Genomic DNA, 18,474 nt, shown 5'->3' on the forward strand with positions numbered 1-18,474 from the left:
GCCGCGCATCCATGCAGTAAAAGGCTAATGAAATTTACTACGTTTATGTAAGGTTTCAAATAAATAATTTTAACAAATTAAAATATCTTTTGTTATAAAATAATAGTATTATTAACGTGTAACTATTTATCTTTTTTATCTTTAAAAAGTTTAGTGAAGCGGCGAGGGGTGTCTCACTATTGGAATTACATGTACATTTTCTTGGCAGTCGCTGGCAGTTATTGGCAGTCTTATGGCAGTCGCCTATAATAATTACATGGCAGTCATAGGCAGTCTTCTTCATAGTCATTGGCAGTCGCTTATATAGAAGTGGAAGGATATTTTGGCAGTACGTGTACATTTTTTACCCGAGTGAGACACACCTGGCGGGTGCTTCCCCCGCTTCCATGGACCGCACGCCGCTGAGTTTTATACAGGTACGGACGAAAAGTTATTACTTTTCAAAATAGTTAAAATACATGTAGATGGCGCTCCCTACAAATCAGAATCATATTGACATCAAAATCAAATTTCTCATGTCAAAAAACTCCCAGCCACCAATTTTCATCCAAATGTTGACGTTATTTCGGAAATTATTTGGAAAATATCGAAATCAAAATGAAACTTCTACATCCTGTATCTACGAAACCAAGCATTTTAGGACATACATTTATACGAATTTTTTACTTATTTTTATCTGCAGAATATGCTGCCAAAGTTTCCCGAATACGCAGTTTGGACCACCCTGTAGATTAAAAAATTCAAAAATCAGCTCCATCAGATCTTCTACACTCTGTATCTCCGAAACTAATCATTTTATGACATATTTATACGAAGTTTTTTACTTATTTTTATTTGCAGAATATGCTGCCAAAGTTTCCGGAATACAGTTCGGACCACCCTGTATATCGGAACACGGGAAATAAAAAAAAAATAAGAAATAAAAAAATGTAAATTTTGAAAAGATCAAATATTATCTCCCCAGATGATTTTAAGCCAAAATGTGTCGTATTCTGATGCATCACACAGTATATGACGGGACACTAATTTAGTAGATCCATCTTTTATAAATGTCCATAAGTATGGTATAAAATTATCATTGACACAATTTATTACACAAAATAAAACTAATTTATTAGATATGTATATACTTATTTATTTTATTATTTCACAATTCGACATAATAATATATAATATAGGTAGTAAGAATAATTATTAAACATAAATTTTGTAAATAAGCTATTAATTTTTTTTCTGTGGCTTAGCGTAAATAAATGGTGATCTTTTAACACGTACTTCTGAGGGATCAGATGAATCCTCGTCAAACAAGCGCAAATAATTTGAATCTGCTGTCGCAAGCAAATCAGGATGATACTCGAAAAAACTATCCAGATCTTTCCATGTTAAATCTAACAAAAAAGGGAGAAAATTTTATTTTAATTCAATATTTTCATTACTTAAATAAAAAATTAGGTGCATCAATCCCATAGAGAGTTAGAAAATTAGTGCAAAAAAATGAGGAAGTAACTGCTTGTTTAAAAAATTATAGTATCTAAAATATTGCTAGTGGAGTAGCTATTTGAAAACCCTGTATATAACAAAGTCAAATATGAATTTCACCTAAAAACTCGATTTGATTAGTGATATACAGGGTGTGTCTTAAATAAGTGCAAATAATTTTAGGGGAAGTATATTTCGATACCAAACACGTAGGTATATAAGGTTTTTTTCTTAATTTGAAGATTTGGAATTTTTTGAAAAAATCTTGTTGTTGAGTTTTTAGTTAAAAAACATAATTTCTTGATAATATGGCAACATAATATGAAAGAAAACCCAGTAAAGTTTAAATAAAAAAAGTAAAATTAAAAAAATATATTTTTTTTAATTTTTAAATTAAAATAATTCGGTTATTTTGGACTTATTTGAAAAACGGTAAATAAAAAATATGTTTCTTTTAACGAGATCTACCAGCCCTGAAAATATTAACACTTATTTAAGACCCGCCCTGTATAAAAACAAACTTTTTAACAAGCAATCAACTCTCAAAGAGTATTTTTGACACTTAATAATTTTCACCCTGTACAGTATAGTACTTACATCTAATAGGACCTTCCCAAGAATTCTGATTCATATTAAACGGGTTCTGAAAAAAAAATAATATTTTTTAAATTAATTTTTAGTTATTCTCAAGAAGAATGATTAATCTATTTTATTTTGTTAAAAAAAGATTGAAAAAATTATAAATAAAATAGTTATATACTATATATTTATGATATATCAAAAAACTATTTATGTTCACTAGAAGTTTCAACCATTTCTGCCTGCACTGTATACTCACGTCGTTGCCCCTTCCTATTCTAGGCACCGACTTGGAGGCCTTCAAAAAGAACTTTTCGAAATCCAAATTGGGGTTCCTGTTAGGACTTCGCCCTATTCTGGGTACGCTTTTGGCAGCTGTCAAAAAGAACTGCCCTGGGTCTTCACAAAAAACGTGAATAAACACACTGACAGCCAGCAGAAATATCTTTTTTCTCATTGTGTTTTAAACGTGATAGTATTTGGTACTGCTTGAAACTGTTTAATGAATGTGTATTTGTCGGGGAAAAAAATGCCTTATATATTTTTTTTTATGTAGGTGGTACTTGGTATGCAGGATTGGTACTTGCTGGTAGTTTGAAAAAGTAGTTTAAAGGGTCGATGATTCGTTTATTTTTTGAGAAAAACAGTACCCCTATGGTGTACGACTTGAATATTGATTTTTTTTAATTAAACTAGCTGTACTTTTTTTTGTTGAACATCGATTTTGAACAGAAATATATTTTTTGTTGAGTTTTATCCACTTATATGAAGCGCTTGAATTAAATACTCTAAAAATACCTTTATATCGTGTAGGTAGTTATAACTCTCTTGGGATATTATTAACGGGAATTAAGATGCTATAATTCCCGATCGTATATCAATATATTATAAATTATAATAAAATATAAAATAATCAAATTGGAGCAGATAAAAAAAATTCTTGACAATATGGTGAAGGAAATTTTATTAAATTTTTGAAAATTTTAAAATAAAAAGATTTATTTGTCTCGTTGACAAATTTCTTGATATTCCTACGACAATACCATACTATATAATTATAAATTAAATTAAAATGTAACAAAAATTGTATTTCTTTATACAATATGATCGAAAAAAACCGGCGTCTGCGATGGCTATAAAATGAAGATTGGTATCATTTATATAATAAAAGGATAATTAATAATTTTTTTTGTTTTAAAATTTTCAAATTTTTAATAAAATTTCCTTCACCATATTGTCCAGAAATTTTCTTTTTGAGATACTCCTTATATAGAATAAAATACTAAGTCTATGAGATACTCTAATTTTATTATTTTATATCTCGTTATAATTTATAATATTGATATATTTCTTAACATAAAAAATACTAATAAATGATTTTAATTTTGTATTTCTCTTAGTTCTAACATTATTTTATAATTATTAATTTCATTTTTTCTTATTTTCCTCTTAAAATCCTAATTTCTTCTTCAATTTTCGTTTTCATTTTCTTAATATATAATTTCAATTTCCAATATAAGCATTCCAGCACAAAAAAATGCTTAGGACACAACCAATCGAGTGACATATATTTGAAGTTATTATTTATATTCCTTTTGTTAAATGGATTCACGAAAGTAACGCTTGTGCTTCTTCAGTTTTTTTTAATATTTCCTCCATTTTAATGTAAACGAACTTCCCATATACTTTTACATACCATATGACAGCAATCTTCATTTCATAGCCATCGCTGACGCCGATTTTTTTTCGATCATATTGTATAGAGAGACACAATTTTATATGTTCAGTTTAATCTTAAATTATATTATATAATATGGTCTTGACATAAAAATATCAACAAATTTGTTGAACAGAAAAATAAATCTTTTAATATTTTAAAATTTTCAAAAATTTAATTTAATTTCCTTCACCATATTGTCAATAAATTTCGTTTTTCTATTTTAATTTTATTTCTTTATATTTTTCTATATTTTATAATATTGATATATTTTTTACCTTTCAGAAATAATAAAACAATATCCTAATTTTGTATTTCTCTTAGCTCGAACATTTTATAATTATTAATTTAACTTTTCTTCGACATATTTCATACTATTTTTTCTTCTTTTTTTGAATACACAATTCCAATCTCCAGTACAAGCATTCCAGCATAAAAACGACAATGCTTAGGACACAGCCAATCGAGTGACATATCAAAAAAGAACCCAGTTTGTGAAACCCCAGCATCGCATGCTTCACATCAATAATCTTATTTCTCGGCATTGTTATACTACTTATTCCCATTTGCTTGACCCTTAGCCCTAACATATTTATTTTTTTCAGGAACGGAGACCTTCTTTTAAATGCAAATGCTCCAGCACTGGCTTTCAAGGGTTGTTCCAGAATTCTGTAGTTGAATTCCAGTCTCATGAAGGAGAAATACTTTTTGACCAAGTCGATTTCATAGGAAGGGCCTACAAAAACTGATGTTCCGTCTATTCCAGTAAGTATTTTTTGTACCCATTCTGATTTTGGTACTATTATCATTTGATCCATATTAAAATCTACATAAGATATGATGGGTAATTTACTATCAATCAGATTTTGAAGATTACAAATTTTGTAAGATGGTTTGAATGACAGAATTCTATCCAACATGCTTGCTTCAATAACTACGTTCATTGCCACAGAAGTTAGGTACCACCCGGCTAAAATAAACGATTTTTTCATTGTTTTGTGAGGTACAGAGTTTTTAAAAATCACAGATACGAAGTAAATCAAATTTAGAGGTTCCTTAACTCTGTTTGAATTTAAATACTTGTTCAAGAATGCTACAAAATATGTTATAGTCAATGTCATCGAGTACTGCTTCAGAACAAAGCCTAATCTTATCGGATATCGTCCTTTGTCAGCTTTCTGAGGTACCAAGATAAGCCAGGGGTTCTCTGTGTGAGGGTACGACCAGGTAGTAGTACGTTCAATCAAGGAAGGTAACCAAGTAGTTCTTTTGAAGAATGTCTTGATACAAAATTCTGTTTTTGTTTTGTATACGGCCTGCAAAACTCCCAGAGCATCAAGATTATTTTCTACCTTTGTTTCTACTATGGTACAGTTGAAGTACTTCTCCAAAGAGGAGGCAAAGACCTCATCAAAATCCTGTGTGAAGAACAACAATTTTTTGCTGGTGTTTGGGATAAGATTCAGCACTCTCAGTACCTTTAAAGGATTACCGTTCATGTTTTTTAACTTGTCTGGAAATTCTTCTACCTGTTTTTCATTATTTTCAACATTTTTTACTGTAATTTTATCCAGAAAAGGATTATATGACGCCATTTTCATGGAAGTATCATAAAATATAAAAATATAATTTAACAAACCATGTTTCCAGGCAAATTTGGATGCTTCAAGAATATCTATATTGTTTTGGCATAGAAAAAACCTAAAAGAACCAATATTTTCGAAAAAATTTGATACTATCAAGTTCTGAATGAATACTCGAAAATCATAGATGGTCAAAAAAGTAGCCATGGTCACTGTTGATGTTAAATCAACCATATTTTCGTCCATATTAGTGTAGTTTGATATAGTTTTCGTGCAAACACTATGCTGAATATAGAGACTTGTAATATCATCACAATAATTGCGATAGGGTACATAAATAATGTTACATCTGGTATAATTATTGTATAAAGTCACATATTTGCCCATATTTTTAACATTATCTGCCTCTAAAACATTTAATTTACTTGAACAAGATTTTAGTAAGCACAGGATTAATAAAACTCGTTTAAACATCTTCAAACTCAATTAAGAACTTGAAAGGAATAAACTGAATTGTATAAAAACTTATTTTTATTTTATTTGAATATAAATATAATTAAAAATGAATTAGTGGAAGTTACAAGACTAAATCAAGTTCTGTAAATACGGCATAACCATAATCAGATATAATATTACATAAAAAAAAACATTCTTTTTGTTATATTTACGTATGTTTAGGTACGCAATAGCCATGAATTTTTAATTTCGGGATTTATTATCAATAATGAAATCAATAATTTCCTTTTTTAATTTGTTCTTATTGGCTTTAAATGTATTTATAAATAGTGTATAACATTATTTCTCTTTATGTGAGATAATAATAAAAACTTTCAAAGACTGGATGCAGAAGATGTTCATAAACCTAGGTCTTGCTCTGACGTCATGTCTACGAAAATCTGGAGAATAAAAACAGAATTAGAGCAACTTACATAAATCCTACCAAAGATTAAGGAAGTATGATCAAAATTTCTTGTCTATGGCTATCAATCAAAATCAGCTGACCCGGCATATTTTGAAGTTGATTTACAGAAATTTTTACTTTTTTCGAAGAAAAAAGAAGTAATGAATAAAATTTCAAAGACTGGATGCAGAAGATGTTCAAAAACCTAGGTCTTGCTCTGACGTCATGTCTACGAAAACCTGGAGAATAAAAACAGAATTAGAGCAACTTACATAAATCCTACCAAAGATTAAAGAAGTATGATCAAAATTTCTTGTCTATGGCTATCAATCAAAATCAGCTGACCCGGCATATTTTGAAGTTGATTTACAGAAATTTTTACTTTTTTCGAAGAAAAAAGAAGTAATAATGAATAAAATTTGTTTTAAGTTACTCTCTGAAGTCCTGCCTAATTTACTGAAAACGTAAGTACTGTTGATTTCGATTCTTTCTGTTGTTAGACATTGAGAAATAAATGTGACACAACTATAACAAACTAAACACAAACTAAAACTTCTCAGGATGCTGTTGAATCTCTTCTAATAATCTTTTTTCTACAAGAGGCACTAATAGTCTGTCTTCGGCTATCTTAGTTAAAACTTAAAAACACTGCTTTGTTCAGTTTCTTCGACAGTCTCCTGGCAAATGTTGGTTCCGGCCTGTTCCATGATGTTTTCCATCAAAGTAGTACAACTGGAGACATCACTAAATTGACTAAGCATAGCTAATGCTAACTTGTTGCAGTCCATTTGGTCGTTATCGTTAACGAATACGAGTAAGCTATCTTGTATTTTCACCACTTTGTATATGGTTCTTTTCTCGGATAATACCTCTGAAAATGCGTAGATTTTTGCCTAGGGCACTACGAATTTGTATTCAGCATTCTTTAATTTCATCATTTTTTAATTTAAAGTTAAAAAAACCCTCCATACACAGAACATACTTAAATTTATTTACTTTTGCTGTCCTTATTTATTTTTGATGATGTCTTTGTCTAATAATTAACCATAGATTGTAATTCGGTCACTCTCCTTTTGATTATTTTTTTCAAGACAGATGACCAATATAAGTTCAAGCCATATAAGAATAAGAAGAAGAATATCCATATCAGATCTGTGGTTGCCCATGTTTAAGACCTGAAATACGAAAAAGAAGAAGAATGCAGGTGGCGCCATTGTGGAGAAAGTGAGAAAATTTTGAACTAAAATTTTTCCAAGGTTGCCAAGATATTAGCGAAATCCTGAAACTGATCTAAATCAATATTTTGGTAAGTCTTAAATAAATTGAACCGTTATAAAATCATGATAAATCTAATAAACAAAGGTGTGGATCCGTGGATTGATTATGTTTGTATCATAATTTCTTAAAAATATCAAGTTAGTGGATTAATAGCAATTTTAGACATATATTTTATCGAAGAGTGAAGAGTGTTGATAAGACTAAAATAAGCTTTATATTTTATCTTTTTCTCTTTATAAGGGAGATGGTTTGTGTCGTAAAATACATTACAGTATTTAATATCGTGTACTTTGATATTCTTTTCGTAATTTACTGTAATTTCTTGTTTCCTATAATGCCAAATTTTGACAATAGGGTGAAGGTTGAGTTTTGATCTTATTAGTTTTATACCTTTGTTTACTAGACTAACTTAAGACGTGAGTTTGTGATTTATATTAAGATCTTTCTTAACATTAATTATGTCTTAATCTTAATACTATATTATGCTTTGTCTGGAAAATAAATGTTATATATAATATAATATATTAATCTTGCATATCCTTCCATCCTTCTATTAGGAAAAATATGGTTTATAAATCATATATGCTAAAAAAATGGCATAAACTAGGTGTAAGAATATAAAAATCTTAACAAGGTAACTGTTAATGTTGCTGAAGCTGATTCTACAGTTTTAATTACGGAGGCTAAAAAGCCATTTTAAGGCCTCTGTAGTTTTAATGGAATGTTAACAAAAACCTATTATGAATATGATATGGAGCTACAGCTTTTAAAAATTAAAAAAAGAAGAAACTTGGACACATAGCCCTTTTAATTTTCCGAATTTTTAATAAAGCACTTTTTAAACGTAGCATAATAACACAAATAATCAAGCAATTAGATTAACTGTAGGAATCTAGAGTTTTATTTCTATTTAATTTTATTGACTATGAAAATACATAATAAGCGTTCACGTGTTGTGCGAAATATTAAAATAATAATATAAATAATACCGTACTATATGATCGAAAAAAAATAGCGTCAGCGATGACTATGAAATGAAGATCGCTGTCATTTTATATGTAAATTTATGGGAAATGTACTCAATCGTCATTTCCCAGCCAACTGGACGCCGTTTTTTCGATCATAATTTGTACTTATTAATATATTTTTTCTTGTAAATAAAGGATTTTTCAGCTTAATTAAATTTCAAATTTGAAAAATGTGGCGTCAAAAGTTGAACAAATACATCCGGTAAGAGCTGTCAACATTGAGTCAAGTTAAAGACTTTTGAAATTATTTGTTTTTATATAATTTATCTCATATTTCTTACTATTAAGATATTTATTAAATAAAAACACTTGTTTCTTAATAATTTATTAAGATATTAAAGAAATGCATGATTTTATATTTTATAGTTCATCTAATTTATGTGCGTACCAGATAATTTCAATATAAAATAAGTTTTCTATGATATTTTATACTGGAGGGAATAAATACAAATAAAGACAAATCGATAATTTAATTAATTTAAGAAGCATCTGTGGAAGCATATTCTACTAAAATTTTAATAAAAACCACACAAGCCGTCCATGTTTATTATAAAAAGTTAAAATCGAGGCATCCAAGAGCAAAAAATACTCGATCGTGATTGGTCAGTTTCGGTTGCGTGCAGGTTTTGAATTTTATTCTCGTTCAATGTTGCCGGATTGTTAAAAAAGTCGAAAATCTTATTCTCTATGTGATTTTTGTGAAATTATATTAGTTTAAATTGATCACTGGCACTATAGTGAGGGTCATTTCTATATTTATATTTTTAGTAAAACAAGTACTAGTAATGTTGTTTTGTAGATATTTCTTTTATTTCTTCTTGTAATTACGTACTAACATTATAGTCTTTATTCTTGGTTTCAATGTATTTATAGCATTAAAAATGTATTTAAACAGCTTCATTTTATGTTTATTTTATGATTTTTGTGTGTTTATGTTTATAATTACTTATTTGTTTCTTATTTATGACAATAAATATTTTGCCTTACGTAAAAAAACGATTTCAGTGGAACGTATATTGAGTAAATAATAAGTTTTGAGAACAAAATTAAGCTTAATTTACAAGAATTTTCCTATAAACAATTTTATTAGTAACAAATAAATTAATTTTATGAGCAGCTTAAATTTTACGAATGACTTCAATCTGGCAACGCTGGTCCTGTTTAGGTCGTTTGCAATTCAAGGATTCGGACGTCCTCCCGTCGGTTGCATTGATATTTTAAATTTTCTGACGAAAAAGTGCATTTAGTGTACACAATTTATGCGTAATCTGTTACTAGTGTCCTGCTCAGCCTCCTGAAAAAGTGAGTACCCATAATTTTATGTATTTTTTGAGATATTTTAGTTCAAAATTTTTGGATTTCGCAATATCCATCATGGCAGCCTTCTTCTCAATATTCCCTATTAAGTTATTAATTTTTAAGAATATTGTTTAAATAATATACGTAGATTAATAAATAAGTATGTAAAACTAAGGTTAAAATAATAGTACTAATATTACTACATTTTTGGTAAATTACGTAATGTATCTTTGACTTTTTGTTTAATTTTTTCGGTCAAGGAATGTTTAAATAAAATGGCCGCCTGTTGGAATTCGATGTCTTGATTTTTTGTAAATTGCTATTTTTAACTTAAATTTCTTTTTATAGGGCATACTTAGAGTTTTCTTTATTTTTTAAAAATATATATCTTTTTTCATTTAAAATAAATATACCTATTTATATATTGTCGTAATATTTTTATAGGCGTTCGATAATATTTTTATAGGTATCCTAAGTTTTTTCTTTTTTTAGGCGCGTTATATTAATACTACAACACTACACACTCCTATCCCACTCACACGAGCATTGCTAGCTCTCTGTGTTGGTTAATAAAATTTCCTAATTCAGCATTAGTGAATTTCGTTAGCTGATGCAGTTGGTTAACAGTGTTTTTGTCGGTGTGGATTCCCGGGCTTAAGATGACTCCAGAGCGCGGCGCGGCCTTCCCCAAGAGAGGAGACTTCTTGGGTCACCCCCTAACCCTGATGTTCGGGCATCGATGACCTGTGTAGCATGCAGAGGTACCCAAGGGAGTCACCACCCTCTGGTTTACGAGCTAGGTGTTCTAATGCTAGAGGCTTCGGCCGGATACAACCTGGCACTCAAGCTCCGAGATTTCTTCGCGCACGTATTCCGTGACCCTCGAAGGGGCAGGGGCGGGATATCGGACACATTGAAGATGATGAGGGGGTCCGCCTGTAGGGGGTCCCGGTGGATGTCCGTCCGACGGGTGACGAGGGTGACCCCAGACGAGGCGGCTTAATTGGGATGGGAACTGACTGGTGAGGCTTAATCGTCGACCAAAGGGTCGAATCTGCATAAGGAAGGCAACCAGCACACACTCGCAGGCGGGTCGTGGAAACATTTTTTTGTTTTTTCTCTTGGTCTGCCCCGCGTCGAATTTTGAAGGCAGAAAATGTCCGGAGGAGGCGAGCATAACCAGGCCTAACTTAAACCTGTTAAAAGTAAGTCTAATTTTTTTATATTACATTAAATTGTAAACTTTTACTGTACCCTCTACCAAATAACTTTTCTCTCGCACCATGTAGCAATCAAAATTCTTTTTATATAAAGTGTTGTATATTTTAGTTTTTTTTGTTACAACATACATGAGCTTCAATTTAAAGTAGAATAACTTGTATAGTAAATAGAACAACTTTTTTAAAACTTATAGTAGATATAAGTTTAAATTTTAATTTAACTTGTAGTTACTTATATAACTAATTTTTTTTTTTTTCATTTTTTTAGGACAACCCGGGTTCGCAGCGCGATTTTAAAAAACGAGATTGAAGAAGTCAGAAATTCTATCTACATGCTGCATATGATCAGTCCCAAAAATTTCAGATTGTTCCAGGCACCGTCGAATCACCTGGAAAACGTGTTTATTGTCAACTCCTACAGGATCGACCGAAGTCTATGGAGTTGGGGGCATTCGATGTGCCCCATAGCAGTGAGACGCCACTGTTTTTTTCGCCGTATAATTATTATGGTGGGACTGAAAATGAACTTAAGCAAGATGTGATGGTGAGTTTTTATATTTTTACATTGTTTTTTTTTGTTGTCTATAGCTTGTTTTTTGTTTCTTCTAGCATATGTATTTGTTAGAAATATTCTAATATTATTTTTTTTCTCTTACAGGTGATACAGTATGGCTTGGAGAACTTCAAAAGTCGGTTCGCGTCGTGGTTCCAAAGCAGTAACTTTAGGTTCCCTACATTTACTTGCATTAAGTATTCATTTTTTAATGTTCAATTTTTACATTTCATTTTTACTTTTTTCTTACTCTATACAAGGCTTTAATATAAAGTTTTTTAGCAAAAATAAATGGGTAATAAAAAAATAACTCCAAAGAGACAAAATTAGGTAGCATATTGTTTTTCTATTATATTTGGAAATAACTATTTTTCGTCTTATTTTAAAATTGATATTATTTAATTTTTTTTAATAGTCATTTTTAATTAAACGTAAATTAGTAAATAATGTAATTTTACATTATAATGAGAATTAAAGTATTAGTAATTTATTTTTGTTACTGTGTTATTAAATTCAGTTTGTTCCTGCATAAATCTTTTTAGTACTAAACTGCTTTGGAATGAATTTTTTGGGGGGACAACAGCAGGATTAGAGCCATCCTCTAGATGCTATCAGGTAAATTTATATAACTTTATATTTATCATTTTCTTTGACTAAAAAAAGTGTTTTTCTTTTTTTAGGTAGGTGCGCTTGCGTAGTCGTTTGTTGTAGCATTATATCCCTTTTCCCCCTTTTTAAAAAATGTTTGTAAGACGCCTGAAATTTGTATAAGTTAGTTATATAAGTAGTTGAATAAGAATTGGTGAGACATGGAAAATAGAAGAGGACAGAGAAGATGGAAGAGGATTGCTTTGAAATAGAAGGAAAGGAGATAGAAGAAGTTTGAGGAAAGGAGGAGGATTTTGTTCGCTGTAACGGAAGTTTTTTGAATGAAATTTGGAGCAACTGTATTAAGGTAATTTTTTTCATATAGTTACAAAAAGTAAATACTTATCACAACTTTTATTTTTTTATAGATGTTATTGGTATCTTGGACGTCAAGTTTTATTTATTTATGTATTATACAAGCATATCTATTGGTGGAAATGTAGAATGGCAGCTGTTATAACAACTTGGATGAATTATTAGAAACACCAAAGAAGTTTTGGCACAATTTAAACTGGGAGAAGACTCACAGATGACCAATTTATTCTACAGTAGATACAGGACATTAGATTGACTTCAACAACGCAGATCACTCTCAAAAATGGTAAGTTTTTTTCACATTATTTTCTTTCCTATTAAAGTTTTTGGAAAGCTTGGAAAGTGTGACATATTTTACACATATAATGTGTATATTTCAGTAACTTTAGGTGCAATATTTAATTTTAAATTTATTAGGAAATGTTTTTTATTCAAATCAACTTAATTTTGTATTTTGCCTATCTATATTGATATTACAATATTTTCTTATTTATTTTAATTTTCTACATTGATACAAATTAATATACTTATTAATATTTGTTTATTTTTAGATATCTGTTTGAGTGATGTACTGGGCGTTAACAGTTGCTGTTACAAATCTGCAAATGAGTTATTAAATGATGTTTCCAGTCCAAGTTCCAGTTTTAAAGGAAAAAATTTAATGGACACAGAAAAATGCCATTTACTGGATTGACTTCAACACCTGTTGCCTTTTATTTATGGTAAGTTATGCCTCTCAACTTATTCTTATAAAATTTAAAAATTTTATAAAAATATTAAATTTTCCATCGTATTTAAGCTCTTTTGGTCCAATATTAACATGCTCTATTTTTTTCTGTTTTTTTTTGACTAAAACAATAATAAAATGGATTATTAAAGGCAGGACAAAATAAAATACAGACACTGTATTACTGGTTGCATATAGCGACCTTGGAAATAAATGCAGTTTTTAAATCTGGCTTTAATAATTATTAAAGTTTCCAATAAGATAGGCACAATAAAATTACGGTATGGTAAATATAAGTTGATTTTTTTTTATTTTGATATTTTTAGTACAGCAGATACCTTATTTATATTTTTTTCGATCGTTAAAACCGCAAATATTAATATAAAAATTATAATTATTTTTTATTAGAGTCTGTTTAAGATCTTTATTGTTTGTGACTTATTTAAATTGGTATAATAGTCGTATATTTATGATTTTACATAGTTCTAAACAAGTTCTAAATATAAATATATTTTTTTTCGTTTTTAAAAATCTTTAAAAATTGATTCGTTAAAAAATTACTTAATACTTTTTTTTGAATTTTAGGTATACAATGGGACAATCGCTGTTAGAAGTCAACAAGTAGTACTAATTGCAAATAATATATTATGGCGGACATCAAAAAGCTTTAAATGGAATGAAACTTGCAGAAAAAGACTCAGTAGACCATTTAGGACGCAGAAAAAGACTCAGAAAGTTCATTTAGAACTCTACTTAATAGCTGTTAGAGTGGATACAGTCCTTCATCAATGGTAAGTTATTTCAAGTCCATTTAAATCAATTTTACAAAATACACTAAAAATTATTTAAAATATTATGAATAGTAGAAAGAATAATAAATCTACCTGACTGAATTTATCTGGTGTATTATTTCTTGAAAATATCTTTAACAAAAATAATTCGAAATAACGAATTAAATGGTCTATAGATCTCAATTTTCCAAAATGGGTCACTTGTCGGGCTTTGCATTTAGACGTCTGATTTATTTATTTTATTTTTTTTTATTAAATTTCTTTGACAAGGTTGAAAATTAAGATAAATTTAGTATGAACAAACTGACGTCATAATTTTTTTTATTACCTATTTAAATTTTTTATATTTTAATTTTTTTTTGTGCTTTTAGAGAGCTGAAGAAATTGATGGTAACGGACATTTTGACAGCTACTGTCACAACTCAACGAGCAAGTTGCAGCTTTGAAGGAACATATTTGATTGGATACAGAACAATGTCAGTCGTTTCAGGATGTAAAGTTAATAGAACCAGGGTTGGGCTCGACATCTCTTACCTTTGAATAATGGTAAAGTATGGTAAGTTATTTTGATCATTTTATATACAGAGATTTTCATACAACTGGTTCATTAAAAGTTTTTCACGGTATATATTTTTATACCTGTAACTAGTTTAATTTGGACTAAATTTCGTTTTAAAACACTTTTAATGGACTAGTTACGTGAAATACCCTGTATATATTGTCATAAAGTGGCATTGATGAGCTTGAAAATTTTGTAAAATGATTAAATTTTGCAGAATATTCATACTCCGCAGTTTGTACAGTTAGCATTTTATTTTGCCCTAAATTTTAACAGGTTTTAACTTTTTTTTATTTTAGAAGCTAGAACATTCATTGAAAAAAAAAGAAATTATAAAGTTTTAGTTCAGGTTTTAATGTGTATTTTTTTAAATGGAAGACCCTATACATGGCACATTTTTTAATTTCTGAAAGACACTCGTGCCCTTTCTTTGTAATAGTTTTATCAAAATTTAATAAAAAATACACCAAAATTATTATGTTTATTTTTTTTTTAATTTATTCACTTTTTACTCGTTTCAATTTAAAATATACAGTTTACCAATAACTGGGTGATACTTGAGAGTGTATGACATTTATAATAATAAAACCGTATTAAAAAACTTGACTGGAAAACTAATATAATTGTTTTTTAATTAATATTAGAGCTCAAAAAAATTAAAAACATGGCCAGTTAAAGTGGAAAAAAAAAATACAATGCTAACAGTGTTTTACTGGTTGCATATCTTTAAATTTATTTCAAAATTATTAAAGTTATCACCAAAATAACGCAATAAATTTACGAGTTATTACTAAATATTAATTTTTTCTTTTTCTATATATCTAGTAAATTAGATATTTTATTTTTAGTTAACTCATTATAATAGTGCTTTATTTTCTTATCAAGGAATTTTACAATTTTTTGTATCATTTCTGAAGTTATCAATAATTTTTTTTTTTTTAATTTTATATAACTATTACATAAAATGTCTATTATTTGTTTGTTATGTTACATAGTTGTAAATATTAACATAATTTATGTTATTGTCTGTTTTCTGATAGCTTCAAAAATTGCTATAATAAAAAATTACCTAATATTTTTTTTTTTATTTAGGCATACGATAGGACAATTGCTATTAGAAACCGATAAGCCAAACTAGCTGCAAATAATATGTATGGTGGTTATAAAAGAGATTTAAATGGAATGAAACTTGTGCAGAAGAAATTGGTCTGCTGTTACTTAATAGCTGTTAGAGCGGATCCAGTTCTTCATCAATGGTAAGTTATTTATATATTTTATATAAAATTTCATTGGACAGCTTGAAAATGTTTAAAATTTTCTAATATTCGAGCGCTTTTCCAATATTAGAACGGCCAACAACTATAAAAAATAGGCAAGATAAAATAAAATGCTGATACTGTATTACTGGTTGCATATAGTTAGGGTTTACGGGGGTCCACTAATTTAAACTCACGATAAAATACTTACCGGATTTATTTCCTCACAATTTATACTGATTACAACACACAATTAACTATTTAAAAAAATCCTTCGCCAAATTGTCAACATTTCAAAACTGTTTGGTTTAAAATTGCAGAACTCGTCACACACACCTTGACGATAAAGTTCCCACTAGAATAAACGCTATAAATATATATTTTTATAAATATAATTTTGATTAATCTTTTTTATTTTTGTTTTTTATTAATATTGTTTTCAAAATCTTCCAAAATTAGTATAGTAAAAATGTACTTAATATTTTTTTGGAATTTTAGGTATAAGATGGGATAATTGCTGTTAAAAATCCACAAGCTGTACTATCTGCAAATATTATGGTGGACATCAAAAAGCTTTAAATGGAATGAAATTTGCAGGGAAAGACTCAGAAAGACCATTGAGGACTGTACTTAATAGCTGTTAGTGTGGTCGCAGTCCTTCATCACTGGTAAGTTATTTATTTCTTTTTTTTCTTATTAAATTTCATCCACAAGCTTGAAAATTATGATAAGTTTTTATAATATTCAAGCTGCACAGGTCTGTGAGGTCAACGTCTATTTCTATATGTCATTTATTACAAATTGATATAAAAATTTGTCAAAAATAATATTTAAATGAAAAAGGAAAAAGGTTTCAAACATACCGATTATTATACAAAGGTGAAAACCTTAATTTAAAAAAATATGAACTTTGAATTTTTTTAACATTTCATTCTTTAATTTTTTATACATTTTTATACCAATTTTTTATAAATGATATATTGTGGTCTACCTCTCAGAAATAATTGTCATTAATTGTTATTTTAAAAGCCACTATGATGCTGTTTTTTTCTCATAGGGTATATACAAATAACTATTAATTTAAAAAACATAGTTATTGCGTTAATAAAAATATATTTATTTTAATTTTTACATAGTTCGTTTTATTCTTTTTTTTTAATATTATTTTTATTTTATTTTTTAGATATCTCTGCATTTTTTTAATAATGGATATCCCAACAGTTGCTCCTACTCCTCACTTTCCTCTTTCACTCAACATAAAGCAGACTCAATACTCCTCAATGCCTCACCAAGGTTCGTTAGCTTCATTAATATTGTTATTGTTTCAATAAATTTGTTTACTGGTTTTTATCCTCTTCTTAACTATTTAAGTATATCAGGCGTCATATTAGTGTTATTGATTTTTTGTAAAATTTTGATAATCCGGAAAAAAATCTTTTTTTTTCTTAAGATTTTGCAAAATAAAACACTAGTTAAGAACAATTCACTTTATTTTATGAATAGGACCATTATTTCTGTTTATATTGTCTTTTTATTTATTTATATTTTGATGCTCTATTTATTATCTAATCGCCTCTAGTTTGAGGCATGTTTGATTAATTTTAAATCATTAAAATCTATGCATTAATCTTTATGAAAAATATGTTGAGCAATATAATAGTAATCTGTTATAATTTCTCTTAAGCTTTTTTTCAATCTCATTTATCTTTTATTTTTGCATTCATTAAAGGTCATTAGATATTGTAATTATGAATTAAATTGTTTTAATCGAATTAAAGACATTCTTTATTAATTTGTATCAATACCAATTTTTTATAGTAGTAGTTCTTTAATTATTTTTGTCTTATACTATTTATAATTTCCTAAGCTACTCATTTATTTCGGATTATCAAAATTATAAATTTTATACTTGCGCAGCTGCGTCACTATAACTCTATGAACACAAGTATTATTTTGGTTCTAAAGTTTATATTTTTTAATATTTTATTTATTGTATTAACACAAACTAAATGTTATGGAATGTATCTAACTATATCTACGATCAGATGATAATTTAATAGTTTAATGGTCGATTTAATCATTTTTTATAAGTTCTGGATTGATTATTTTTAGTAAAATAATCCATTTTGTTAATACTTGTGTTCATATAGTTTTTTTTTGCTTTTGTGAATTATTTTTGGTACCCTAGGACAGGGGCGTGACCCTAGACAGGTTAGGGTGGTAAAGGGAATAATTACCCCTCCCAGAAAGAAATTTATAAATAAAATAAAAATAATTAAAATTCCAAGTTTATTTTTTTTCCACGATTACTAAAAAACTTTTTAGCAAAAATTTCATTCAAATCTACTAGTTTAGTTAAATATTGCAATTATTCCTCCCAGATCCAGTCTGTAGATGCGCCACTGGCCTAGGGACAGATGTTTTTTCATGACTGATCAATTTTTATCATTATAAAATTTTTTTTTTCAAACGTCACAAAATATTAATTTTTGCGAAGTGATTGACAATATAAAAAAATATATTAATGCCTAGGCATAAAAA

At 28.4% G+C, this 18,474-nt stretch overlaps 1 protein-coding gene and 1 long non-coding RNA gene across 3 annotated transcripts; one reads left to right on the top strand and one right to left on the bottom strand.

Annotated features, from left to right (window-relative positions):
- Nucleotides 1-1,199: 1,199 nt before the first annotated feature.
- LOC115885446 lies at nt 1,200-2,577 on the bottom strand. Its single transcript, XM_030904363.1, has 3 exons — nt 2,318-2,577; nt 2,077-2,122; nt 1,200-1,388 (listed from the first exon to the last, which is right to left on the bottom strand). Exons 1-3 carry the CDS (start codon nt 2,513-2,515, stop codon nt 1,222-1,224), a joined length of 411 nt encoding a protein of 136 aa, XP_030760223.1. The 5' UTR covers nt 2,516-2,577; the 3' UTR covers nt 1,200-1,221.
- Nucleotides 2,578-12,149: 9,572 nt separating this feature from the next.
- Nucleotides 12,150-17,693, top strand: LOC115885450. Of its 2 annotated transcripts, none has more exons than XR_004050732.1 (9): nt 12,150-12,252; nt 12,318-12,592; nt 12,654-12,886; nt 13,152-13,322; nt 13,913-14,118; nt 14,490-14,674; nt 15,770-15,933; nt 16,432-16,601; nt 17,117-17,693. It is a non-coding gene; the product is annotated as an uncharacterized LOC115885450 (long non-coding RNA). The 2 variants fall into 2 exon arrangements; XR_004050731.1 differs by having other exon boundaries at nt 14,490-14,664.
- The last annotated feature ends 781 nt before the right edge of the window (nt 17,694-18,474 follow it).

Source organism: Sitophilus oryzae, unplaced genomic scaffold (genome assembly GCF_002938485.1).
Source record: "Sitophilus oryzae breed Bouriz unplaced genomic scaffold, Soryzae_2.0 scaffold_381_pilon_pilon, whole genome shotgun sequence".
NCBI classification, from domain to species: domain Eukaryota; kingdom Metazoa; phylum Arthropoda; class Insecta; order Coleoptera; family Curculionidae; genus Sitophilus; species Sitophilus oryzae.

Excerpts from the sequence above, each read along its gene's own strand:
- LOC115885446 (XM_030904363.1), bottom strand. The coding sequence starts at position 2,515 with ATGAGAAAAAAGATATTTCTGCTGGCTGTCAGTGTGTTTATTCACGTT. Across the intron at positions 2,123-2,317 it reads GAATAGGAAGGGGCAACGAC|AACCCGTTTAATATGAATCA; the intron begins GTGAGTATACAG and ends TTTTTTTTTCAG. Across the intron at positions 1,389-2,076 it reads TTGGGAAGGTCCTATTAGAT|ATTTAACATGGAAAGATCTG; the intron begins GTAAGTACTATA and ends CTTTTTTGTTAG.